Below are 27,167 nucleotides of genomic sequence, written 5' to 3'. Positions count from 1 at the left end.
AAATCATATTGCATGCAACCAATGACTTTTAAAAAAAGGTAGCAGAAAAGGGACTCGTACACAGTGTTATGTTTTCTCTGTAATGCTGCACAAGCACCGTTCAGACTCTTGGTAGGGTGCATGCAAGTGCACGTGCACGTGCACGTGCGCAAGCACGCATGCACGCACACACACACACACACACACACACACACACACACACACACATCATGAAAGACCCGTATTTGGTACTGCAACAAAACTTAGTATCTTGCAAGTCTCAATTAAAAAAATGAAAGAAGCCAAACTCAAAAAACATTTCAGCTCTTGTTTATGCCAAGGTAAGCTCGGGACAGGTTATGTGGGCAGAGTATCATGTAAGCTCTGGGGAAGGGCTGAGTGAACTTTCCAGGAGCCAGACGACTGGGCTACAATGACCCTCTTCACTCCATGCACACACTCCACCTTGACCAATTAGGGGAAAAAACAGTGGGAGGAATTCACTGCAGCGTTATGGCAATCATATAGTCAGTGCAAGCATTTCAGCTTGCCAGATGGAACAATTCCACCTCGTTTCACTCTGTGCACTGTTCAAGAGGTTCACCTGCCGCCCCCATCAAGGAATTTTTTTGGGGGGAGGAGGAAAGCCCTGTCACACTAGCAGAAGTCCTTTCACCCCTACTCCATCCTCTGATGGCAGAGTTCAGGTTTTTATTTTTTTTGGCAGTATATTCACAGCCTTACCCATTTGTCACTAATGTACAGTCATACATGTAGCCAAAGAATGCTCCAACTACTGCACAATTGCGCTCATTTTACACGCTAGCAAGGTTATGCTTAAAATTCTACAAGGCAGGCTTAAGCAGTATGTGGACCGAGAACTCCCAGAAGTGCAAGCTGGATTTCGAAGGGGCAGAGGAACCAGAGACCAAATAGCAAACATGCGCTGGATTATGGAGAAAGCTAGAGAGTTCCAGAAAAACATCTACTTCTGCTTCATTGACTACACAAAAGCATTTGACTGTGTTGACCACAGCAAATGATGGAAAGTTCTTAAAGAAATGGGAGTGCCTGATCATCTCATCTGTCTCCTGAGAAATCTCTATGTGGGACAAGAAGCTACAGTTAGAACTGGATATGGAATAAATGATTAGTTCAAAATTGGGAAAGGAGTACAACAAGGCTGTATATTGTCTCCTTGCTTATTTAACTTATATGCAGAATTCATCATTAGAAAGGCTGGACTGGATGAATCCCAAGCCGGAATGAAGATTGCCGGAAGAAATATCAACAACCTCAGATATGCAGATGATACAACCTTGATGGCAGAAAGTGAGGAGGAATTAAAGAACCTTTTAATGAGGGTGAAAGAGGAGAGCGCAAAATATGGTCTGAAGCTCAACATAAAAAAAACTAAGATCATGGCTACTGGTCCCATCATCTCCTGGCAAATAGAAGGGGAAGAAATGGAGGCAGTGAGAGATTTTACTTCCTTGGGTTCCATGATCACTGCAGATGGTGACAGCAGTCACAAAATTAAAAGATGCCTGCTTCTTAGGAGAAAAGCAATGACAAACCTAGACAGCATCTTAAAAAGCAGAGACATCACCTTGCCAACAAAGGTCCGTATAGTTAAAGCTATGGTTTTCCCAGTAGTGATGTATGGAAGTGAGAGCCGGACCATAAAGAAGGCTTATCGCCGAAGAATTGATGCTTTTGAATTATGGTGCTGGAGGAGACTCTTGAGAGTCCCATGGACTGCTAGAAGATCAAACCTATCCATCCTGAAGGAAATCAGCCCTGAGTGCTCACTGGAAGGACAGATCGTGAAGCTGAGGCTCTAATACTTTGGCCACCTCATGAGAAGAGAAGACTCCCTGGAAAAGACCCTGATGTTGGGAAAGATGGAGGGCACAAGGAGAAGGGGACGACAGAGGACGAGATGGTTGGATAGTGTTCTCGAAGCCACCAACATGAGTCTGACCAAACTGCGGGAGGCAGTGCAAGACAGGAGTGCCTGGCGTGCTCTGGTCCATGTGGTCACGAAGAGTCAGACACGACTGAGCGACTAAACAACAACAACACAGTCGTACCTTGGAAGTCAAACGGAATCCGTTCCAGAAGTCCGTTTGACTTCCAAAATGTTCGGAAACCAAAGCGCTGCTTCTGATTGGCTGCAGGAAGCTCCTGCAGCCAATCAGAAGCCACGGAAGCCCTGTCGGACGTTCGGGTTTCAAAGAATGTTCGCAAACCAGAACACTCACTTCTGGGTTTGCGGTGCTTGGGAGCCAAAACATCAAAGTAACAAGGTGTTCGGGATCCAGGTACAACTGTATTGTAGTAAAGTATTGCTGTCTTCTTCAAAGTCCTTATAAGCACTTCTTCTCCCTACACTTATTCCATCCCTCAGGTGTCAGTTCACTCAGGACAGGTTATTTGAAGACTGTGCCATCCAAGACTGGCTTGATTGTGAATAGCCATCATGCACTCCTGGCAAATTATTTCTACTGTAGCAGAGGGATGGGGAACCTCAGACCCGGAAAACCAAACACCTGGTCCTTAAGACTCTCCCAGGTTACACCCCTCAGCAGCCCTGCTCCATGGCTTCTCTGAGGGCTTTTGCCTGCTTACAATGTACTATTAATCTGCAATAATTCCTCCTGCTTGTCTGGATGGAGGCTGACAAGATGTGTGGACTTTTGGGGGCTGGAATGTAGTTGAGGTGGTACAAAAGACAGGAGACACACTCATCGCTACATCCACTTTTGCTCCTGGCCCTGCCCAGGTGGTTTACCATGGGGGAATGTAACCCTCGAGCTGAGAAAAGGTCCATACCCCTGTTGTAGCATCTCCTTTAGGTGTTCATTCAACGCTCACAACTTTAATGGGGATTGTCTGTAGCTCAGTGGCAGAGCACATACTTGGCATGAAAAAGGATCCAGGTTCGATCCGCGGCATCTCCAGGGAGGGCCGAGGAGGACTCCATTCTGGAGAGCCGCTGCGGCTCAGTGTCAACAATAACAGAGTTAGAAGCACCACTGGTCCAACTTGGTGTAAGGCAGTTTCCCGTATCCCTAATACATCAATTTGGCCAGCCATTGACAATTCTGCCTTAGAGATAGCTGTGTATAGCTGTGTTTGCAAGCTTCTTCAGCCACGAGGGACACTTCCAAAGCTCGACTGGAGAAGCACCCTTGAGAGCTAATTTGGCATGGGCAATTTGATCTCACCAAGTTTTATTTTCATATACTTTGCATAGGATGGCCTAAGCAGCTCTTGTCAAGTAGTCTCCCTCTCTGGACTATTCTGGTTACTTGGCTAAGGAAAACTCGTGCCTTGCTGTCCCTCTGCTCACAACTCAAGTTTAATTTTCTTACCAGAAAACTTCATTGCATCGATTGCACTGCACTCTGCGAGCTTTGGGCTCCTGTACCTGTATGACCATAGGACAGTCTGCGCCGGGACAGAGCTGCAGCTGGAAATGGCTCTGCAAAGAAACCCATCACAAGCCTCTGTTAGAAATTGGCCCAGCTGAGTAGGAAGGAATCATTACTTCTGATCAATCAGGTGTAAAAAGGCCCATCATATCATATTGAAAATCTAACCTATGGGAGACCCAATGTAGGTCCTTGGTATCCTTGTGAAAAAAAAGGAGGGGAAATTCTCCTGCAGACTACCAAGAAAAATAAAAAGCTTTTTAATGTGCCCTGGCAGCCAGTCTGATCCATACATTATATTTACATTGTTTTCTTCTAACTGCTTTATGAAACCGATATTATGCCCTTACTTCTTGCTACAGTTGTTTATAAAGCATCCCTTCAGGTCAGTTGTAAATTCAATCAAGAAATTAAACTGATTTAAAGAACTGCAATTCTTCTCTTTATCAAGTGGAAGAAATAATCAAGAAATGGTATTTAAATCTCTTGTGGGGGTATAGATCCACTGCATTTCCTTTTTTCATGTACATCAGTGGTTTGGCTTTTTTTTTTAAAGAAAAACAAAGCCTGAACAAGGAATTTTAAAAAAAAGTATAAGGAAGCCTTGATAAAATAAAGAGACTGGGTAACTGTATATTTTATAGTGATCGAGTAAAACTGGAGCATTTGGCAGCTAAGTGAATCTGTCAGGATAGAGGACTATGAGTTTTAATGAAATGATGCTAATTCACAGAAATGTATCACAGTGGTGCCTCGCAAGACGAATTTAATTCATTCTGTGAGTCAATTCGTTTTGCGAAAAATTCGTCTTGCGAATCCCATAGGAATGCATTGAATTTTTGTTTTTGTTTTTTCCCATAGGAACGCATTAAATGAATTTCAATGCATCCTTATGGGAAACCGCGATTCGCTAGACGAATTTTTCACAAAACGAATTCGTCTTGCGAGGCAACCTCCAATCGCAAAACCCATTTGTCTAGCGAAAAATTCGTCTAGCAGGGCATTCGTCTAGCGAGGTACCACTGTATGTGCATTTCCATTCGCATTGAAGAACACACAGAAGACCCTGATGGTAAAACAGAAAACAATACCTCAATGTAATCCCTGAAGAGGTAGCGTCTGTATTTGTCTTTCAGCTCCTCGCTAGGTAGCAATGGAAACACAAAATCTTCAGGAGTCCGGAGCAGGCAGTCCTGAGCCATGCAGGAGACACCTGTTTAAAAAGCCAGAGGACGACCACATTACTGTGTCACCAGGGACAAAGCAGAGGTTTATGTTTATTCTCTCTCTCTCTCTCTCTCTGTCACCAGAAGTATTGAACCAAGAGAACAGAGAAGACTGAGGCAGTTGACCGTATGACTGAATCTGTAGGTGGAGATCAGGAAGTTGCAGAAAAGGCTGCATGGGATTGACCGATGTCCCACAACAAGTTCTGTAACTGCTGGGGTGATAAACATAAATGCGACTTAAGGCGATTGCCTTGGATCGGCCACGCTCCATGTATCGGGGGTTGGAGGGTCGCAGGCTCCCCACCTCTGCTCACATAAGATTATGAAAAGTTTTTAAAGTTGAAAGAAGATGGGAGGGAAAGAGGCATGTGATGGGGTACAGAAGGGGTACGTTGCTCTGAGCTCACCAACTCCGACTCCATCCTTGACGAGAACTGTACAGTGCTGCTCCCAACAGCTGCGGCAGAACTGGTGCTGACAAGCCAGAGACAACAAGTTTTCCTTTCGGACAAACTGCATACACACCGCGCAGTGCTGGGAGGAATGTACCATGGCCTGGAATTCGAAAAGGGGGGAAGGGAGGGAGAGAAAGCTAAAATTACTGACAAGAGCCCAAACTGCAGTTTGCAGAGAACGGTCGGGATGAGTTGCGGCGTCACTTTCTCTCGTTTCATCCTACGTGGGAACCGTTAGCAAGAATGCAACGAAATGCAACACACTGTAGTTTCTCGGGATGCATTCACACTTCGCTGGCTCCTAGATTACTGCACCCATTTAATTTATGCTGGTTACATGTCACTTTGAGCTTCTGACAACTGCTTCTCACTGTTCTTTTCATAATCGATTTAATGGCTATCCCCCAAGGGCTTGGTATAATGGGAGGATGAATTTAAAAAAGGGAGGAGGACAAACTAGGTTTCATTCTGTGGCCAGATGAAAGAGGGAGCCATTTACAGTGGTGCCTCGCTTAACGAATGCCCTGCTTAACGAAATTTCCGCTTAGCGAAAGGATTTTTCGAGCGGAGGTTGCCTCGCTAGACGAATTCGTTTTATGAAAAATTCGTCTAGCGAATCGTGGTTTCCCATAGGAATGCATTGAAATTCAATTAAGGCGTTCCTATGGGCAAAAAAATTTTTTTAAAAATGAATGCATTCCTATGGGATTCGCTAGACGAATTTTTCGTTATAAGAAAAGACCCGTGGAACGAATTAAATTCGTCTAGCGAGGCACCACTGTATTTATGTTGCTCATATTACAGAATAAAGCAGCAGCAAGAATGATTAGAAGGGGGTATTCCTTTATTAGCTAATCCTCAAACTCAGACTTGATCATCAAAGAGTGAATATTGTAGCAGTCATAACTGGATCAGATAAAAACGATGGAGAAACAGTTGTAAACAAGCATATCAACAAAGCCACAACTCATTCATATGGGAACTCATTCATTAAAGTTATGTGGCCTACAGTATATTAAATGCATGTTTATTAGCCACACATCTCCAGCTCCCGTTTGAGGCACTTTGTGCCCAGTTATATCTTGTTGATCTACCAAACAATGTTAACAAGTCTCCAGCATTGGATAATATACATGGGCTTCTACATATCGATACACTTTTATTGACAGCAATGTATGTTGTATGTTAAGTGAGCTTAGGTACATGGAATCTAATTGTGATCCGTGGAGACACTTGTACAAGTTAGGCCCACTTATCTGCCAATGGCAAAAGAAGCTGTTCCCTCTCAGAGGTCTCTGGATTTGCAGTTTCCAGCAGTTACCTTAATTTAGGCATCCCCAAACTTTGGCCCTCCAGATGTTTTGGACTACAATTCCCATCATCCCTGACCACTGGTCCTGTTAGCTAGGGATCATGGGAGTTGTAGGCAAAAACATCTGGAGGGCCGCAGTTTGGGGATGCCTGCCTTAATTACATCAGCACTGCAGGATGGCAAGTGGACACTAGATCAGCTATTGCAGCAACTATATACCATCCTGTTCTACAAAAAAATTGCTCTACATCAGGGTTGGGGAACCTGTGACCCTCCCTGATTTTGGACTCCAGCTCCCATTGACTCAAGCCAGCATAGACAATGTTCAGGGGTGATGGGAATTGTAGTCCAGAGACATATGCAGGGTCACAGGTTTCCCCATCTCTACAGGGTAAGACATGTTGAGAGCAACTAAATATATTTCGGGTAAAAGGAGAGAAGCACAAGGCCCGATCTTTTGGATAGTGAAGAGCTGAGCAAGCAGCTCAGCACAGTATTGGGTGCTTTCTGTGAGATAGTAGGGCAGCGAGGCTGGTTCTGATCTCAGGGCAATTACATACATTACCAACAAACTCATTTATGGTTTGGAATATAGCTCAAAAGAACCCTCCAAGTTGCACATCCTGTTTAGAGCCCAAGAGAGCTACCTTTCTGCTAACAAAATTCCCAAGATGTGCAAATGTCCCAACCGCACTTGTAAAAAGGTTAAACCTATGAACCAGAAGCTTATCTAATTCATTTCCCAAGTCAACTAGGCTTGGAAATTACAGAGAGCTTTCTGGATACACAAGACCTTTCTGCTTGAAAGTGAAAAGGCAACCTCTTTCCAGAGCTGGTAGCTTGGTTAGCCATACTCTTAAAACAACACAGTTCAGGGTAACTTTCAAGAACTGACGATAATACCAGAGAACTAATCCTTTACTCTGCAGATTAAACCCTACAGATCCTGGCCACCACTGCTGTACAACTGGCAGCAGAAGTGCATTTCACTGCTTCCTGCGGCAAAATCTCAGAGATCCGACCAGATCCAAAGAAGTGTACGAGGTCAGGATCGTAGCTTTACGCCAGAATTTTATTACTGAACCCACAAGAGCCACTTCTCTCATGCAGCGGCACTACATGAGCCAGCAGAGAGCAGGCAAGGAGGCAAGAACTAGTCTCTGGGGAACTATACAAGGAGTTTTAGCATCAAGCATGCAGGAACAGTCCGTTACTCACGTGTTTGGATGAGGCAGGCTGAACTCGTGCTTCCACTAGCAACTGGACAGAATTGGAATTGTGCCTGAAGGAAGAGTTAAAACTTCAAATCAGCACAGAACCATAGCTGCAGAGCTGATGAAACAAGAGCTACAGATTTCAGCGGGAAACGTCTACATTCATAATTTTATTCAGCATCACAGCCACCAAGGAGAGCAGGTCATTATGATAAACAAAGTATAAGGTTGGGGGGGGGAATCCTGTCCCAAACCAAGGCCATGCACGAAAAGGCCGATTTGAAAATTTCAATTTACGTAAATAGTAGTGTCTTCAGCATCAAATGCTAATGAGCAAAAAAGAGTTGCAACCAATTAAATTTGTGTAGAAGTATAACTGAGATACAATAGGATTTGGCATTAAGATCAGGGCACCAGGGAAGTGTGTTTGTTTGTTTGTTTCAGTGAAGCTTGTATGATCATAAGATTGGTAAGCAACAATTATGTAGTAACAATTTATTAGCTGAAGTGATTATATTATGGCTGTAGTATCTTTTGGAGTATTTTTATATAACTTTTATTATATTAATGAAATTTATTATTTATATCAGCAGGGCCTTATTGTTTTAAAATGTTTATAGGCGGTATATTGAACAGATGTTAATTGTTTTGTGTGTTTGGCCTTAACAGCAAAATGTATGAAGGATGCATTTTGAAATGGGTGCTTTATGCTAACTACTACTATTCACATAAATTGAATTTCCAAATCAGCGTTTTTGTGCGCGTTTTTGATTTTTTTACTTTAGCCTACACGTGCACCCCTTGTTTTTTGTCCAAACCAAGGCCGGCCAATGAACCATATTCTTCATCAGCCATGGATCATTATCCCTTTTTTCAATTTTCAAAGTAGCCAGCATCTGCTTACTTGAAAATTAAATCCCAGTGTGCAATACCAAGTGTTCATAGGATTGCAACTCTGGAAACGGCTCAAAGAAAAAGAAAATATGATACTCCAAGGGCAGTGAAAAGAAAACCACAGTAATAATGCTCCACAGCTTGAAGACGTGCTTACCTTTCCAAAATTTCTGATATTTGCCAGTGGAAGCTAACTAATACAAGCTTAGCAACTGCATGAGATACCTAAAGAAGGAAAGGGGGAGGGAGAAAAACCAGATTAAATTAACGTGTCAAACATACCCGCTGCAAGGACATATCTACCTCCCATATCTACAAAACAAGGCCAATTTGTATTTTCGCAATGCTACCAACATTCCCAAGGAAAAGCAAAGATCTACCCCTCTAAAATGTTCTTCCCCTTAGCCACCATATTACTTAGTTTTCCACTTATGTCTCAAGACCAAGAACAAAAACATGGGCAGGATTCAACTAACGGGTCCCACTAGCGCAGGGTTTCCCAAACTTGGGTCTCCAGCTGATTGTGGACTACAATTCCCATCATCCCTGACAACTGATCCTGCTAGCTAGAGATGATGGGAGCTGTAGCCCAAAAACAGCTGGAAACCCAAGTTTGGGAAATCCCGCACTAGCGAAAGCCCCTTACTCCAGATTTGATAACTGAAATATTGGAAGAATTATGCAAGCAGAAGAATGCATTTCATAAGGTTGACTGTGCCAAGCAAACTTAATAGCTCTGCCCAAGACTCCATTGATTCAAGTGACATTCAAGGGAGAATTAAGTTCTCTGCAATGAGTGGTTTAAACAGGCTTCATATTACAGTGTACTTGCAGGGTTATATCTGCACAGATTTGGGCACCAGTTCCTCTCATAGGAGGTAGGTGCCTGCAAAATTGATTTAGCAGGAATTAATAGGCAATGGAAGACGTTTTTGCTTCTCCAGGTTCTTCCTCATGCACTGAAACAGGAACAGGGCCCAGAGAAACATCACTGTGGTTTCTTTTAGTTCCTCAGTCTCCTTACAGAAAAGCACGCCACAACTTGCACCTCAATTTCACTCTCAAAACCATTCCTCCCTGTTTCTCCGGATGTTGCGACATTCAGAAGAATGAGTAAGTGAAAATTACTCTGTTTAATACAACCTAGGGGACCCAGGCGGCGATGTGGGTTAAACCACAGCGTCTAGGGCTTGCTGATCAGAAGGTCGGCGGTTCAAATCCCTGTGACGGGGTGAGCTCCTGTTGCTCGGTCCCAGCTCCTGCCCACCTAGCAGTTCGAAAGCACACCAAAGTGCAAGTAGATAAATAGGGAGCGCTCCGGCAGGAAGGTAAATGGAGTTTCCGTGCGCTGCTCTGGTTCGTCAGAAGCAGCTTTGTCATGCTGGTCACATGACCCGGAAGCTGTCTGCGGACAAACGCCGGCTCCCTCGGCCTATAGAGCGAGATGAGCGCCGCAACCCCAGAGTCGGACACGACTGGACCTGATGGTCAGGGGCCCCTTTACCCTTTACCTTAATACAACCTATCTGTAGGGAAAATATTTTTTTTTATTGTAACCGTTATCAGCAGCAATTCACAATTCAAAACTAGAGATTAACTGGCAAATTGTTGACCATGTGGGGAAAGGGCAGCCATAAAGATGAGCAGCAACTGAGCGACTGGACGTGTGTTGGTTGTTTACTACTACTACTACTACTACTACTATCAGCATTTGTCAGTTGCTTTATACAAAATACAGTAAAGGCTCAAAGAAAATTAAGAGAAAATGCAAATAGATAAAATCAGTTAAAAGCTGGAAAATTTTTAAACACAATGTCCAATAACAAAACTCTTAAAATGCTCATGCAATAACACAATAAGCAGGACACGCTCTACCCCACCCTAGAGGCTACCTTAACTACCAAAAGTCTGGGTAAATAGAAATGTCTTCGTTTGGTGGTTTGCGTGCTGTTATGCAGAGACAGGATCCATAGGGCAGGATTCAGCAGTTGCACTTTTTGCATGGCTTCCGTGACATTTGTGCATGATATTTTTTGCTGAGGTTTTCTTGGGTTTGTTGCACTCGATAGCAGGTGGCTTTGTTTTCTTGTTAGAGGATAAACCAACAAAATATATGCAAATACTATTTATAAGTGAATGGCAAAATTTTGTTAGCTTGTTTTTAGATCCATTCTGAATTGTTTAAAAAGATGGCAACATTTGTATTATGTATTTTATTATGCAGGGTTACTTATTTATCAGCTTTTAAATATTTATATTTCTTGCATGTTTTTAAGTTGTGCCTGGTTTTAAACTATGCTGTGAGCTGCCTTGCTTTTGAGTCCTGCCCTGGGAGAAAGGTGGGATATTAAACAAATAAATAAATAAAATGCAATTTTATAATTTTAACTTATGAAAGTATTTACGTCACCCTTTCACAAAACATCACAGCAGTATAAAAAAAACTTTAAAGGCAGTACAGCCTATTTCTATGGGTTGTAAACCATATTTGAGTATACAGTGGTGCCTCGCTAGACGAATTTAATTTGTTCCATGGGTCTTTTCTTATAACGAAAAATTCGTCTAGCGAATCCCATAGGAATGCATCGAATTTTTTTGAATTTTTTCTTGCCCATAGGAACGCATTAATTGAATTTCAATGTATTCCTATGGGAAACCGCGATTCGCTAGACGATTTTTTTCGTAAAACGAATTCGTCTAGCGAGGCAACCTCCACTAGAAAAAAACCTTTCATTAAGCGGAAATTTCATTAAGCAGGGCATTCATTCAGCGAGGCACCACTGTAGTACTATAGTAAAAATGCAAAAAATGAAGTGACCATTTGTTCCTAACAAATAGGGATGAAGATGATTTTTCTCCAGCTGCTGCTTACACTCTTTCTGAGCCCAAGTGCTTACGTCATGGAACAAATTAAATGTCAGCATGACAACCATTTCTGCAGTTTGACCACTTGTGCACAAATGCTCATCAGCCTATTAATTCAGAGTAGAGATGGGTTCTCGTTTTAGTCTTGCCGGCATTCAATCATAGGTCCATTTTGTCCTGTTTTGCTTCATGCACAAAAGGTCTGCCTTTGAAGTGTATGCATTTAATGTAATTGTACACCCTAACTTGACACACAGCAGGAAAAAATATGTGTTTGTTTCAGGATGCTTTAGTTTTTAAATTGTGGGTCTATTTACTGCCCTGGGCTTCTTCGGGAGGAAGGGCAGAATATAAATTTAATAAATAAAATAAAAATAACATGAAATATGTCAACTGCCAACAATGCCGCTCTGCATTCTATGTAAAAGCATGAATGGGCACAAATCTTTAAACAGAAATGGAATTTAAAAAAAAAACCAGCAGAAGAACATTTCAGCTTCCCTAGATGCTATAATGTCACTAACTTTAAGGTGACCAGCCTTGAACAAAGGAACTTCAGAAGGGAACTGCAATGTGAAACCACTGAATTCAACACATCAAGAGGTTCAACCCTATTACTTATGGACTGAAACCACACTGCATGTGTTAATTGGCTTACCAATAACAAGATGCCTGTTGTTAAACACTGCTTTCTGTGAATGGCGGCTATTAATAACATAATTAACACAAATAAAAATAAAAATTCCTTCAGTAGCACCTTAAAGACCAACTAAGTTTTTATTTTGGTATGAGCTTTCGTGTGCATGCACACTTAGTTGGTCTTTAAGGTGCTACTGAAGGAATTTTTTTATTTTACTTCGACCCAGACCAACACGGCTACCTACCTGTAACCATAATTAACACAGTCTGTCATTTTCTGCATTCCATTACAAAAAACCCCCAGCCATGTGTGTTTAAGAAAGCTTGTGCCATAACACAATACAATACAGGGCAATACAGTCTAAGACTGTGGCATTCTGCTTGTGCATAGAGGACGTCCCCTTCCTCTCCCTCCTGCAGCCCCGCAAACATGCTCTGTAGGGATGGATGCTCAGAGCCAGTTGTGGAGGCTACAGGGGGAGGAGGAAGAACTTGCACCCACTGCCTTCTGATCTCACCCCTAGACTTTAAAGGTGCCATAAGACTGTTATGGTAGTGCTGCAAAAGACAAAAATAGCTACTCCTCTGGAAAATGTGCTTCCCCTGGTCTCCACATGCTACAAAGATCCAACTGCTGTGAGACAAAAACTTTACTTCTTGCAAATCCACAAGAGTGGTAGCCTTAGGGATCCATGAATCAAAAGAGAAGTAGGATGGATTTTGAACTGCCTCTGTACACTTGTCAAACAAGGAGGAAGTGAAAGGTATCAAAGTAGCTTTTGTGCAAATATAGCTACGCAAGATTGCCCGGTAAGTGGTTACCCCTGGGAAGAGGCTCAGGTCTTCCTGATAGCACTATATTCAGGCTTGCCAAGGAAACACACCAGACATCCTGATACTTTGCCTTACGAGACATTAATTTTTTCTTTATGCAGTGTGACCACAGCATACCAAAACAAGGGCTAAGATAATGGAAAAAGGAAAGATCTCTTTTAAATGCTAGAACAAGAATAATTGTTGGCTACCACTATTGCAGTGACAAATCGCGTTGCTTTAAGTAAGAGGGGTGGGGCAAAAGGAATTGGGATGTGCGGTAGGGGGGGGGGAATAATGAGCTGGCTCTGTTGCTGCAAAGAGAAAGATAGGGAGGGCATTGAGGAGCAGCAGCAATGCATTGGTGGTAGCTGTTGGCCAGACCTGCCAAGAGCCCCCACATGGCTGATGCAGACCCTGTTTCCAACGCGACAAATAAAGCAGCCAACCAAGGCAGGTCTCTGAAGGACCAATTTGGCAGCACAACACACTAGAAGCAGTCACAAAAGGATTAGCTCAGGATTATCAAAACTGTTTAGGTGACCATAATCACAGTACGGTTTAAGCACTGCTAAGAATAATTGCTCAAGGTATCGAAGGTGACATGGCGCTAATTGCAAAGCGTGACACGTTTGTAATTAGGAGGCTCCCTGGATTCAATGGAGGCTGCTCATATAATGATATCCAGAATACCATTTAACCAAATGGGAAGTGAGCCTGGCTAAAAAGCACCAACTCCAATTAATAGAGGACTCTTTTTTGCAGGCTGGAGAAAAGCAAGACAGCACACTAAAACCATTCCCAGAGTTTACAACTGCTTGATTTCTCCACCGTGAATTGCCTCAAACTTGGCTTAGCCTAGAAATATATCCTCTTTCCTACTGAAGGGGATGCAGCGTGACAATGCGTTTGAAGAGCACAATGTCAATTAAGAATCCAGGTTATTTCTGCTGTCAAATCTAGACGGCAGTTCAAAAATTGAGGAAAACCAGCTTCTAAAGAGCAAATAAGATTCCACAATGAAACTATGAACTTTAATAAGTGTGGAAGAGGGCCATGCATCCATTAGCACACCTTCAGAGAATTCAGAGCTGCACCGTCCTTTCCAGGAACTTGCAGGCACTTTATGTGCACATACAGAACAAGACTGGCATTCTCAATTATGTCTTGATAAGCTTCACAGAATTTATTGTGTCCAGAGTTTCATTTGGTTCATTTAGCCTGGTGAATCTGAGGTTTCAAGTGCCCATAATGCTGTTAAAAGACAGAAACCTATTCCGTGCATTACTTTCTTGGTGATAAGTGTTGTTAGTGGCTTTAAGTTCACGGCAGTCCACTACTATGTGTCACGATTATGCCAGTTGGCTTGCACCAAGTGTCAAATGCTGGCTTCTGCTCAGAAATTGAACTCAGCTCTGAGCATCTGCAAAAGGGCTTGAAAGCTTCTGGATTACGGCTACCGCCCAAGCATTATTAACCAAATACTTACAGAAGATTATTGTTCTCTTCCCTTCAGCACGTATAGAAATTGTCTCTCCCCCCCCCCCCCCGAGGAGCAATTAGTCACTGGTACAGCAGCAGGCAACAGCGCCCACCTCTAACAATCCATTTGTCATGGTAATTATAGGATTTCAGGAGACCCAGTCTGCTTCTCCTGAAGTCTATGATTATTTCTCCTTAAGATGCACAACACATTATCAAATTTCTGAACTGGAACTTTTAATGTGTCTTTTCTCCATGTACTCACTTGGAATCTATTTTAGCTCCACAGTTATTTGCATATCATCTTGGGCTTCCTCTTTTGCAATAACTTCTGGGGCCAAATGTGCAATGCAGAAGTAAGACCCAATTATGATGCAACGAAGAACGACAAATAAAGTGCTTTCCAGTTGCACTGAGAACTTTTAAGCAACCCAATACGAAGCTCAGATCAAGAGCTACCATTTTGCTTAATGCAAGCTAGCACAGTATAACACTTTGCCTTATTTATTCTAGATTTTATCCCGGGGGAGCAGCATGGGCATCACTGCCTATATAAAACAGCCAGTAACTTCAGGCTCTCGAAGCTACGAACATGAGTTTGACCAAACTGCGGGAGGCAGTGCAAGACAGTAGTGCCTGGAGTGCTATGGTCCATGGGGTCACGAAGAGTCGGACACGACTAAACGACTAAACAACAACAAACTTCAGGCTCACAACCTACACATCACCCTTCCATTTTCCTAATGCCCCTATAAATGATTTCTCATTCTGGTTTGGCCCCAGCTTCTCCATGCAATATGGTGAATGTGGGAGCTTGGTTTGATAGATCTCTTAGCACAGGTGCAATTGACTTTTTTTCCTCCTTTGAGATGCTTTGCAAAAGAAAAGGGTCTTGCAGTTGACCGGAGTTTATACCAACTGCAATATTGCATTTTACAGCAGTCATTTTAGAAAGGGCTGAAATGGCAGTGGCAAGTGAAGAGGAGACGCATTTGCAAAGATGTTACTACAGATAAGGAGATTAGCACTGAAAGACCATGGGAAGAAATGAGAGCCATAGTATGAACAGTGACCAAAAGGGAGAGAACTCCTACCCCAAATCCCATTTGACCTTAAGCCTAGAACAGACACCACCACAAAAATATACAGCACTGAGCACTAGAAACTTTTTTAAACAAGAAGTGTTAAGTCAGGCATAGGCAAACTCGGCCCTCCAGATGTTTTGGGCCTACAACTCCCATGATCCCTAGCTAACAGGACCGGTGGTCAGGGATGATGGGAATTGTAGTCCCAAACATCTATAGGGCAGAGTTTGCCTATGCCTGCGTTAAGTACTAGGAAGTCAGTAAAGGAGAGTGCCTATGGGTATTAAAGTACTTGTGCTCTGTGAAAGGGGGCACACACACAAAGTGAAACTGGAAACACAGCCACCCCAGATCCACAGCAGTTTTGGTCATTTTTTCACTTACAGCTCTGATGGCAGACCAAGCGATTCAAGTTTTCCTTGTCCGTTTTGCAGCCCTTAAAGGTGCACCTTCATCGCATGCCACAGTGCTGCTCACCTTTAATGCAGAGGCCAAGCTGACCATGTGCTCATTCAGGGTACTCTCCGATTCCTTGTAAGTCAGGCAGCTAAATTGATATTCCTCAGGGTCAAAGGCATCTGCTCCCTGTTGCTCCACGTCATTTGCCACCCCCACATAGTAATCCTCAATGTCCCCAGGCTCTTCGTCCTCTTCCTCCTCATCACAGTTTGGATCATAGTCCTCTTCATTGCTGTCAGAGCCCTGGCTGTTCATGTCCACAGACATCTTAGTGCTCAGCCAAACTGCGGAGCAGGAGCGTAGAGTCCGTTTCTTTTTCAACAACTCTTATTGCTCTGTTGACTTCATTCGACTTCTCTGCCTCCTAAATTTGGGGCAGGGGCGGGGGGGGGGGAGAGGAAAATATATGAGTAAGTTTAATGCCTGCAAATAACCTGACAAGAACAACAGAATTCATATGGGGGGCAGGGCGGGAATTCAACAAAGTTAAAATAGTAAGTAGCGATGTTCATACGCAATGAAGGCAGACCACTTTTTTTTGGTAAGACACCGAATGCTTATGCCCAGGTCGCTTCAGGAGTCATGTTCAGATTCCTGCTCCATGCCACACTCCCCCTATTCAGTCTACCTCACAGGGCTCCTCCAGCTGCTGAAAATCTGAGCAGGAAAAGAACTGCAACAGACTTGGTCCTCTGAAAAGTGCCACAGAAATATATAAGGGGGCGCATGGTCTCCCAGTTCTCCATCTTCTGTCTTAATTGCACATGTTTGTATTTGTTTCAGTCTGTCCCTTGTTTTCTAACAGAGAGAAAGTCAGCTTGCAAAAATCAAAAACCGTACACTACACCATACAGATGCAAATAGCCCAATTTAAAATAATCAAAACATTTTTTAAAAAATCTTAACGGCAGACATTCAAATTGCCCACCTAGAAGTGTTAAGGGTTTCCAACTCTCATGAAATTATTTCACAAAGGACAAAAAGTCCTTCTAAAGGTCTTCTAAACCTAACTCCATTTCTGATCCTTCTAAAGGAGTGGAGTGGGCTGACCAGAGGCACAGTGGGGGCCATACATCTGATGGTAGCAGCACCCTCCGCTGTCTCTCATCGGATGAGCTGCAAAAATGGGAAGAGAACACAACGGAGAAAGCATTCCTTCAGGCCATGTACGCATAACTTTATGGATCAAAGTTAACACTCTGAGTAGTGCTTCAAAAGTAAGTGGGGCAGCTCACGGACGATCAGTAAAATATGATCTAGCCACTGCATGCTGGAGTAGTCGAAGTTCCTCAACAGCCTTCAAAGACGGCCCTGTGTCTATAGATGGTATTTGACCCCGGTAAAGTTAGCTAAGATTTATCATAAACAAGATAATAAATGTTGGAAATGTAAAAATCAAGAAGGAACCTTCTTCCACATGTGGTGGACGTGCCCCCAAGTGAGAGACTTCTGGGAAAAGATTTATAATTAATTGAAAAAAGTGTTGAAAAACACCTTTGTTAAGAAACCAGAAGCCTTCTTACTCGGGATAATTGGAGATGAAATACCTAGGAAGGACGTTGCTTTTCTTCTGTATGCCACAACAGCTGCAATAATTTTAATTGCAAAGAATTGGAAGAATGAAGAATTACCAACAGTGGATGAATGGCAGGCGAAGTTGATAGAATACATGGAACTGGCTGAGTTGACTGGGAGACTTCGGGATCGGAGTGAAGAAGCAGTGGAAGAAGATTGGAAGAAATTTAAAGTTTATTTAAAGAATAAGAGTATAATAGAATAGAATTAATGGAAGTGAGGGAGATATAAAGAGGTTGTAGATAATACAATGGTAAGAGATAAGTATTGTTAGAATTAGATATAATTGAGTAAAAAGAAAGGATATAGTTGGGAATGTACAATATTAAGAATTAAAAGGTATAGAAATAAGTTAGTATTAAGTAAAATTTAGAGATGTAAGATTTAGAAATTACTAAAGATGATTTATAATGGAACGCAGAAAGAGGAGGAATGAGGAAGTCAATAGATTAGAAATAAGGTTTAAAAGTGAGAGTTTTTGATTTTGCTTTTTAATTTTGTGTTTTTTTTGTATGTTTGTTGTTTTTTGTATTTTGTATTTTGGCAGTTTTATATATTGTGTAGAGTGTGTTTTGTAGTTGTATGTTGTTGTTGTTGTTATAAAATCCTAATAAATATATTGTAAAAAAAACAATACAAAAAAACAAAGACAGCCCTATGTCAAGTGCATTACAGTGACCCAGGTTGGCTCTTCCTGGGGGGCAGAGCTGGTGCAGCTGAATAAGGAGCTCCTGACGACAGCTGCCAAGTGTGCATCCAGTAGAAACGCAGGCTCCAGGAGCTCCTCCAAGCTGAAAACCTGTTGATGCCTACTGTGCTTATAGACTGGAGAGGAGATAAGGCAACCTGTTGAGATGGCTTGTGCTTTAGGAGGAAGGCAACTCTACCCAGGACAGGTTGTCTACATGCTTCCAAGTCTACTGGCTACACCCCTATCCCTATGGCCTGAACTTCAGTTTGATGCAGCACTGGAAAACTGAATCTGACCAGAGGGCTGGATCCAGGATTTATTTTTCATTTTTTAAATTTCACTTTTAATTTGTATACCACCTTTCTATATTGCTATACATAAGGATTCCAATATCTCACAATTGTATTCATTTTACTTTCTTTGCATCTCCGCATGGTGTTCTGTACACTTATGACTGTTCTCTACCTCCTGCTTCCAAAAGCCACTTTTCTGCAAAGTCATCTCTGAAGTACCACCCCTTTTCACACTGCCCGCTACCAGTTTACCCTCCCCAAACTTTCGCATCTGCCATTTACTTGCCTCATCTGGATGATAACCTTTCTTGGCAAAAAAAATGTACCTCTGTATAACTAATGGTACTAAATTCTATGCAGAAGCAGTGACAGTGCATAACTCAGGTTCCCATGACCTTTTAAAGTGTCACCATCCCCTTGCTTCACAGCTGAAAAGCAAGCTGGTTGAATTAATAGCTGAATGGTGAAATGGAGAGATATGCCTGCCTATTGGCCAAGGTCTGAAAGATAAGCACACCAAAAGATATCACATTTTAACACATCAAATATTCCAAGCTCAGAAGGCAGGAAATTATTAACAAAGCAACTAATGCAGAGCCCAGCTTAGCCCCTAATATTATCTACAGTATTTAAAAGCACACTGGTCCTTAGGAGATATTGGAATAGCTAAAGGCAGAATTCTATCTATACCGTTTTAAATTTGTTTGTTTGTTTGTTTGTCTCTTTACATTTGATTACTGCTAGCAACCATGACTAGAAGCATTCTCTAAAGAGCTCATCAGCAAAATGAGCAAATCACAGCTTTAGCAAGCTGCAACTTACATCTTCTGATCCTCACAATAAGTAAATCAGAATTACTCATTAAGGTGCATAAAATAGGCCAGAATTAAATACTATACTTCTCTCAGACTGGTCTAGAGGAGTATACACTTAGATCCAGTCTCAGAGTTGGTTTACATCCATTAAAAAAAATAACCCGTTTAGCTGCAGGAAAACACAGTCAAATATCAAACACAATCTGATTCTATGCATGTTTACTTGGAAATAAATATCAGCTATTTCAATTAGACTTACTCCCAGGGAAATGTCCTTATGATTGCTCCCAGAGACTCTCTAAACTCCATATTACTTCTTGGCTTCTGATCCCCAATAATCCTCTAGGCAACTTAACAAGTTCACAGGAGAACATAATGCACCCATCTGACTATAAAACCACAGCAGGGACTTTCCTATACAAGGCAGTAATATTCTATATTTACCTAAATAAAAGCTAGTCCATCACACACACTTTAGAACCTGCACTTCTATTTTAATGATTCTTTTAAATTCACAGCTGTAAATTTGCCAGTAACTGTGAGAAATATAACTTTAAAATTCCAGAATGCAAAACATGGGGAGAAAAATCTCAGTTAACTCAAAACATTTCCCATCCCTTAATTTTATAGTATGTTAGGTAGGTATTGCAGTCACTCCAACACACATTTGATTTGCCCTGTCCTGAGCTCCGCCAGCATCCTTCAGCGCAAGAGAACGATGATCAAATGCTAAATGACCACAAATTTGTTCAAGTGCCCCCAAAATGTGCCACAGCCAAATCCTTTATATCAGTCTTGCAAACAGTACTAAGGAAATAATCGATCCCCTTCCTCACTCCCACTCATCCAAGTTCCTCCTCTTTTCCACCCCCATTATTACAACCACAATCAATCAATTCCCTACGGGGTTGTCATGGAGTACTTACCCAGTACTGTAAGTACATGGAGTAATTACCCAGGTACTCCATGTGAGAAAGGTGGAGAGGGAAAAGTCCACACGCATACCCTATAATGACCTAAGAAAAGCCTTGGTGGATGAGGTCAAAAGGGTCATCTAGCCTAGCTTTGTTCTCCGCATGGCCAGCCAGGCATCTATGGGAAGCTCATAGGCAGCACAAAAGCACTCCACTGCCTGTGACCCCAGCAAATGGCATACTGCCTTCAATACGGGAGGCAGTGCACCACCATCATGCTTAGTAGCCACAAGTAGCCTCATCTTCCATAAATTTATCTAATCTCCCTTTAAAGCTTTCTAAGTTTCCATTTAGCTGGCGAGATTAATCTGGGGACTCTAGTATAATGAAAGAGGGGGAAAGACTACACATTGTGTCTGATTTGTATACCTCTTTCCTAAAGCAGCCCCAAAGGTTGTATGTAACCTTTCATTATAGTAGAGTTGCTCCAGCCCCTTGATCTTGGTTGTCACCTTCTGAACTTTTCCCCAGCTCTACAATATTCTTTTTTAAAAGCACAGATCTGTTTCTCGCCTAGCCTTTGAGGAATGCTGTAACTCGTTCTGTTTAAAGGCAGACTCAGGGAACAAATGCAGCCCTCCCCATCTGGTCCTCAAGACTCTCCCCAGGCAGAGGGAGAGCATGGCCTACTGTACAGACCTAACATTTACACTTGTTGTTCTGCCCACTGCTAGTTCCCCACCCGTGGTTTAAGGCTAAAGAAATACACATAGGTAAGAACTACGCATAGGAGAACAGCATTACATCAAATGCATATGTTACTCTTTCTCTGTGGCAGTAGATATTTGTCAGAAAGCAGAAGAAAATGGATAATTTCTAGCTTTTAGTATCACTTGCAACCATTGGTTACGGCAGTGGTTTTCAATCAGGGTGCTGTGGCACCCTGGGGTGCCTTGAATGATCGTCAGGGGTGCCGCAGGCAACACTGGCCTCCGTCCTTCTTTCCTTCCCTCCCTCCTCTGATAGCCTCTCGCATCTCTGCCTTTCAAAGGCTGGCGTGGCTGTTTTTTGCAGCAGCCTGGCTACACGGTCCCCAGACAAATGGTGCCTCTGGGGCTGGCCAAGGGTGAGGAGAGATGGGGAGGCTGAGGGAACACTCCACAAGGGGAATTGTTTGAAAATGGGTGAGGGGCTGCCAGCTCTAAGGGCAAGGGCTGATATAACTGGGCTTCTGAGGCTCAGAGCACATTTCCCCAGAGGGGAGCCACAGAAAGAATATAGGTGATCAAGGGAGCTGTGGAGTCTAAAAGGTTGAAAACCTCTGGGTTATGGTATAAACCAGGGGTGTCCAACAGGTCAATCGCGATCAACTGGTAGATCCCCGGAAGGTTTTGGTCGATTGCGGTCAATCACTGGGTCACTTTCCTTATCGTTGGTAAAACAGAATCCTGCCCCGCCCCATCGCCCTGCATGATCTGCAGAACAGCAGACGGAGTATACTCCCTCAACAACTTCGCCCTGAACCCCCCCCCAAAAAAGGCTGTCCTCCTCCCTTAAAAAAGCTCAACAAGTTTTTCTTGAACCCGTAAAAAAATGGGGCTGTCCTCCTCCCTAAAAAAAGTTCAACAACTTTGACCTGAGCATTGCCAGTTTGTAATCCTGTGAGTAGATCGCAGTCTCTTGGAAGTTGGCCGCCCCTGGTATAAACTAATGGAATATAAAGGGGAAACATGAGAGAAATTTCTATTCGGGCTTCATGCTGTCGTAGAATATTGATTTTCATTGTCAAGAGCATACAGCAACTGCAATACTATACTGGAAATTTTAATACACTACTAAAAAGGCCAACTTACACATGCTTTTCAGAGGCAGGCACTCTGAAATGAATTAGAGCAATTGCCAGAAGAACTAGTCAACATGGAAACATTAAGTGGGAGGGTCAATTAGTATTTAATACCGGAGCTCAACAATCCTCATTTTCTAATAAAAGAATATTTGGATGCTTTCTCCCTTCAGAATCCAAGCCTCTTTCAAGCCTTTTGTTAGTGAATAAAATTCTGTTGTATAAAAAACTCATTATGCCACACTCTTTAGTTCATATACAGTAGTGCCCTGATCCTCGGAATGGTAAAACCCATACACAACTACAGCAAACATATTGTCTTTGGGATGGTGTGGCAGGAACAGCCCCCATCCTCTTGGCCTGGACACTGTCACCTGCTGCTCTGCTTCCAAATCTGATCTGGGAGACAGGTACTGCCAAGGTGGGGTTGTTGTTTGTTGAGGCCAAGACAACCAGAACTGCCACTGCCTTTGGCAAGAGAGGATGGGGGCTCCATCAAGCCCTCCCATGTGAGGATTCCAGTGCCATTAAGTCAGCTGCTTGAGGAACCGTGTGCCATCCATATCTTTTGGCGTGGACACTGCCGCCTGCTCTGCTCCCACATCTGAGCTGGGGGGGGGGAAGAGTGCTTCCTGGGAAGGACTTCTCTTTATCAAGGGCAAGTCAGCTGACATAGGCAATAAGTTGCTGCTCTCCTGGACAACCAGAATCTTGACAGATCCATGTAAGTGCATTTTAAGAACTTATGCTTGAGTTTGCTTTCCCTTCTCTCTCACATTCTTTTTTCCTCATATGCCATGTCTTTTTAGATTACAAGCCTTAGGGAAAGGATCATCTTATCATTGGTTAAGTCAGTTGCTCTAAGAACCTTTGTGGCTAAAGGGAAGTGAATAAATGTCTTAAATAAATAAAATAAGAATTAATTGGTCAATTTCCAGGATTCTACAGATTTTGTAGATTCCACAGGATTCTACTAAAAATTACACCCAATGTTTACTTTTGTTTTGGACCCAGAAGAGGGCAGAACAGGCTTATGTGCACTTCCCTGTTGCACACAGGGGCCAGGAACACAACCCACACACAAATCAGGGGTTGCCTGTACCAGCATTCTCCAACCTGATGTAATACTAAATATCTGGAGGGCACCAGGTTGGAGAAGGATGCCCAATACATTCACATCTGAATTCTGGGATCAGACACTCCCCCCTGCTCCAAATCAGTCTCTTGTCCTGCAGCCTGTTTGTTTTCATTACTGTCAACAGTAGCCACTAGGAACTGATTAACTCTGTACTAGATTCAGTTGTCTTAGGCAAACTGTAGTGTGACATGAATTGGACCAAGGAATTCTATTATCCACATGGGTAGCAGTAGTTTCATATCTGTTCCCAAACCTAAGTGTGCCGGATTAGGACATTAAGACTATTGCAATTATTTTGCTACAACAACTTGACTCGCATAGTGAAACAACTACAGAGAAACTTCATTTTTTGAAAGGTGACTGGTCCTTTGGATTTTTTGGCATAGCTCTGACATGCAAGATCAGCTCAATGTATCATGGAGAATGTATGAAATTTGTGTTGAGCACTTATCTACTACTGTATATGAAATGCCCAGTTTTAAAAGCAGATTATATAATGCCTTCAAGAGACAGAACTACCCATGAATGCTACAGATATCCAGAAATAATTTGCCACTATTACGAGCCTTAGCCCAAAACTACTTTAAGTAATATCCACACACAAGGGTAAATTTCAACCAGAAGCAAATAATTACATGACTCTTGAGCAGAAACAGCGAACCTGTGACTCTCCAAATGTTGTTGGGACTTCAGCTCCCATCATTTCCAGCCAGCATAGCCAATGGCCAGGGATTATGGGAGTGGCAGACCAGTAACACCTGGAAACCCACAGATTCTCTCCCCCCCCCACTGTAATATAACTCCTCACTAAATCAAGAGTATTCCTTTCAGAACAGGGACCACTTAACATAACAAAAGCAAAGCAGCCTGCTCAGTAGCAACCTATCCCTTAACCATCCAAGTCCCCAGCACATTTTGCAAATGTGGCTGGGACCACAGACTTAGTTGGTCTGTATGTCAGTTAACTATGCTGAAGAAGCAAAGCTCACACATTTAAACCTGCCCAGGCAAAAGCTTCCAGTTAGAAGTGCCTTGTGTACTACATTGCAAATGCTACCTGTACATACAAAATGTAAAAGTTTAATACATTTCCACACAGACCCCATCAACTCCTACTTTGTGGCGATACCCCTCCCCATCTTATGAACAGTTAAATGTAGACTGTATGTCTTCTGCAATATACACATTTTGCTTCCTTCCAAGGGATATTATTTACAACCTGTACGCGGACTCACACACAGATGGCACTACTTAAACATCAGCCTATCCCAGATGTTTTGGACACGCGTGGGTGACGGTAGGTTGAGGGAGGCCAACTTAAAGCGTTTAGCACCCACTTGCAGAAATACCTAACGCTAGAGCAGCCACTCTGATGCGGAGGCAGGTACGGGGGGGGGGCGGGTCATTTCGCATGCGAGTGGTGGTGGTGAGACAAAGAGGCAGCTCCGGCACCAATAACCTACAACGGACCTCTCCCACCACCACCCTCCCCGCCCGCCCCCGTTTCCCTTTCTTTAGGGAGGCTCAGGAAGTGCCCGAGCGCATAGCCTACATTCTTTGTATGAAGCTGGCAGGGCCAAGTGAGCTGGTCCCAAAGGCGGGGGTGGGAGAATGTTTCGCCCACAACATTTCCCCTCACCCACCCACTCTTCCCAATATTCCGCCTGTCTGTGGGAGTGGGGAGAGCGCCGGGACCCCCTCGCTGATTCCCGTGCACTCTGCACCCCTTGTGGGTCTAACGGGAAAGGACCCCCCCAAAAAACCCGCACCCCTTGCGATCCAAGCTCTGAAACTCACCCTTAGCCCCCACCGCCCAAAGGAAGGCGGAACCTCTCCCCGCTCGCCCTCCCCTTCCATGTAAACAAGGCCCGGCTCATTCCCCCCCCCCGCTCCTCCTCCTCGGCTCTCACCCAGATTGCGTGTAGGGCGGCGTAGAGGCCGCGATTTCGGGGGAAGCAGCTCCCACAGCGGCAGCGAGCGAGGCGGGGGGACGCCGGAAGAGAGCCGGGAAGGGAGAGGGAAATGGGGAGGAGAAGCAAAAGAAAAAGAAGGAAAATCACCTCCCCGCGGGCTCCTCCATTGGTAGCCGGGCCACTGTGGCCTGCGCACCGGAAGCCCCGGCCTCCGGCATGGCGTCACTTCCGCCGCCGGGAAAAGAAAGGGGGCGGGGAGGACGGCGCACTGGGGCGGAGCCGAGCGTCCGTGACGTAGGAGCGCCCTTCAGGGGATTTTAAAAAAACCTAAAGGCGGGAACGAGCCATTGTGCGTAGTCAGGAGGGAGGTGTGTGTCCGTGGGCTGAACCATTAGCTTGGGTGGCTGAGGGGGAGGGCGCTTCCTTCACTCTCGCGCAATTTTTCCTCGTGATAAGTTGGTCTCATCCTCCACGAGTTGCAAACATGGGAGAGCCACCGGTTCTGCAATTCCCACCGCTGCCACTTTCTCTTTTAGTGGATTTGTAAGCTGATTTGTAAGTGATGTATGGAAGTGAGAGCTGGACCATAAAGAAGGCTGATCGCCGAAGAATTGATGCTTTTGAATTATGATGCTAGAGGAGACTCTTGAGAGTCCCATGGACTGCAAGAAGATCAAACCTCTCCATTCTGAAGGAAATCAGCCCTGAGTGCTCACTGGAAGGACAGATCGTGAAGCTGAGGCTCCAATACTTTGGCCACCTCATGAGAAGAGAAGAATCCTTGGAAAAGACCTTGATGTTGGGAAAGATGGAGGGCACTAGAAGGGGACGACAGAGGACGAGACGGTTGGACAGTGTTCTCGAAGCTACGAACATGAGTTTGACCAAACTGTGGGAGGCAGTGGGAGACAGGAGTGCCTGGCGTGCTCTGGTCCATGGGGTCACGAAGAGTCGGACACGACTAGACTAAACAACAACAAGCTGCTCTGGGAGACTCTTGGCTGAAGAACAGGATTTTTAAATACATACATACATACCCTGAAATTTATGCATCTTTATTTGACTGGCATGGGAGGGGAATGGGTATGGCCAGCTCAGTGGCTAAGGATCTGTTTCATGTGCAGAAGTTCCCAGGTAAGGCGCTAGAAGAACTACGTGTCTGAAATTCTGGAGAGCCACTGCCAGTCAGGGTAGACCACGGGCAGCCAACTTGGTGCCTTCCTCTCACTTGACTACAACACCCATTATCCCTGGCCATTGGCTGGCTGGGATTTATGGGAGTTGTAGTCCAGCAACATCTGGAGCGCACACAACATTGGCTACCACTGGTTTATACGACGCTGAGCTAGATGGTCTGGCTTGGTATAAGGCGGCTTCCTATATTCTTAATGCCTGCAGATCAAGCTGCCTTTACTGGCACAAGAACAGGGGATGTTAGGGAAAGAAGTTGTCAATCCCTCTCCCAAGAATGTGGGCAAAGGACTATATCCTATGCCTGCCTCCCCCAGATCTCACCCTAGATACTTTCCCAGCAACCCAGAACATTATAGTACCCACACTGTACTTCGAAAAGGTTTATAGTACCCACATTATAGTACCCACACTGTACATCGAAAAGGTTTTTTTTTATCCAGACTTGCTAACTGCCTTAAAGGCCCTTTGGGAATGTGCCCTGGGTGCAATAATAGGCAACATTCACTGGGAACAGAAGGCAGCCCTGTATCAGGGAGTTTTTAATGTTTGATGTTTTATTATTTTACCCAACAAACTATAATTATAGGTAGGTAGCCGTGTTGGTCTGAGTCGAAGCAAAATAAAAAAATTCCTTCAGTAGCACCTTAAAGACCAACTAAGTTTATATTTTGGTATGAGCTTTCGTGTGCATGCACACCATAGCTGCCAAGTTTTCCCTTTTCTCGCGAGGAAGCCTATTGAGCATAAGGGAAAATCCCTTAAAAAAAGGGATAACTTGGCAGCTATGATGCACACTTCTTCAGTTACACTTCTTCAGTCCTTCAGTAACACTATAGTTACACTTGTGTGCCTGCCTGCCCCCCCCCTTCACTAACTAAGACAGTAGGATTTGCCCTGGAATCTTCTGCAGAAGATCCTCAGCTGACAA

The 27,167-nt window shown here is 43.7% G+C and overlaps 1 protein-coding gene across 4 annotated transcripts in view; it reads right to left on the bottom strand.

Moving 5' to 3' along the window:
• The window catches only part of ARIH2 (ariadne RBR E3 ubiquitin protein ligase 2), a 35,850-nt gene extending 10,599 nt beyond the window's left edge, over positions 1 to 25,251 (bottom strand). The window contains exons 1-8 of one of the 4 annotated variants that reach the window (XM_088662589.1): positions 25,193 to 25,251; positions 17,495 to 17,559; positions 15,882 to 16,227; positions 8,678 to 8,745; positions 7,631 to 7,694; positions 5,053 to 5,200; positions 4,508 to 4,629; positions 3,357 to 3,466 (exon numbers count right to left, since the gene is read on the bottom strand). In XM_088662589.1, coding sequence (XP_088518715.1) covers positions 3,357 to 3,466; positions 4,508 to 4,629; positions 5,053 to 5,200; positions 7,631 to 7,694; positions 8,678 to 8,745; positions 15,882 to 16,130 — 761 coding nt within the window. In that variant the 5' untranslated portion in view covers positions 16,131 to 16,227; positions 17,495 to 17,559; positions 25,193 to 25,251. Of the gene's footprint in view, positions 1 to 3,356; positions 3,467 to 4,507; positions 4,630 to 5,052; positions 5,201 to 7,630; positions 7,695 to 8,677; positions 8,746 to 15,788; positions 16,228 to 17,494; positions 17,560 to 25,042 lie in introns of all 4 variants that reach the window. The other 3 variants (XM_035106824.3, XM_088662590.1, XM_035106823.3) reach the window with 3 other exon arrangements.
• Positions 25,252 to 27,167: the final 1,916 nt, after the last annotated feature.

The sequence above is a fragment of the Zootoca vivipara genome, chromosome 2 (assembly GCF_965207765.1).
Source record: "Zootoca vivipara chromosome 2, rZooViv2.hap1.1, whole genome shotgun sequence".
Taxonomy (NCBI): domain Eukaryota; kingdom Metazoa; phylum Chordata; class Lepidosauria; order Squamata; family Lacertidae; genus Zootoca; species Zootoca vivipara.
Note: the sequence above shows the minus strand (reverse complement) of the source record. Positions and strands in the feature narration are given on the sequence as shown.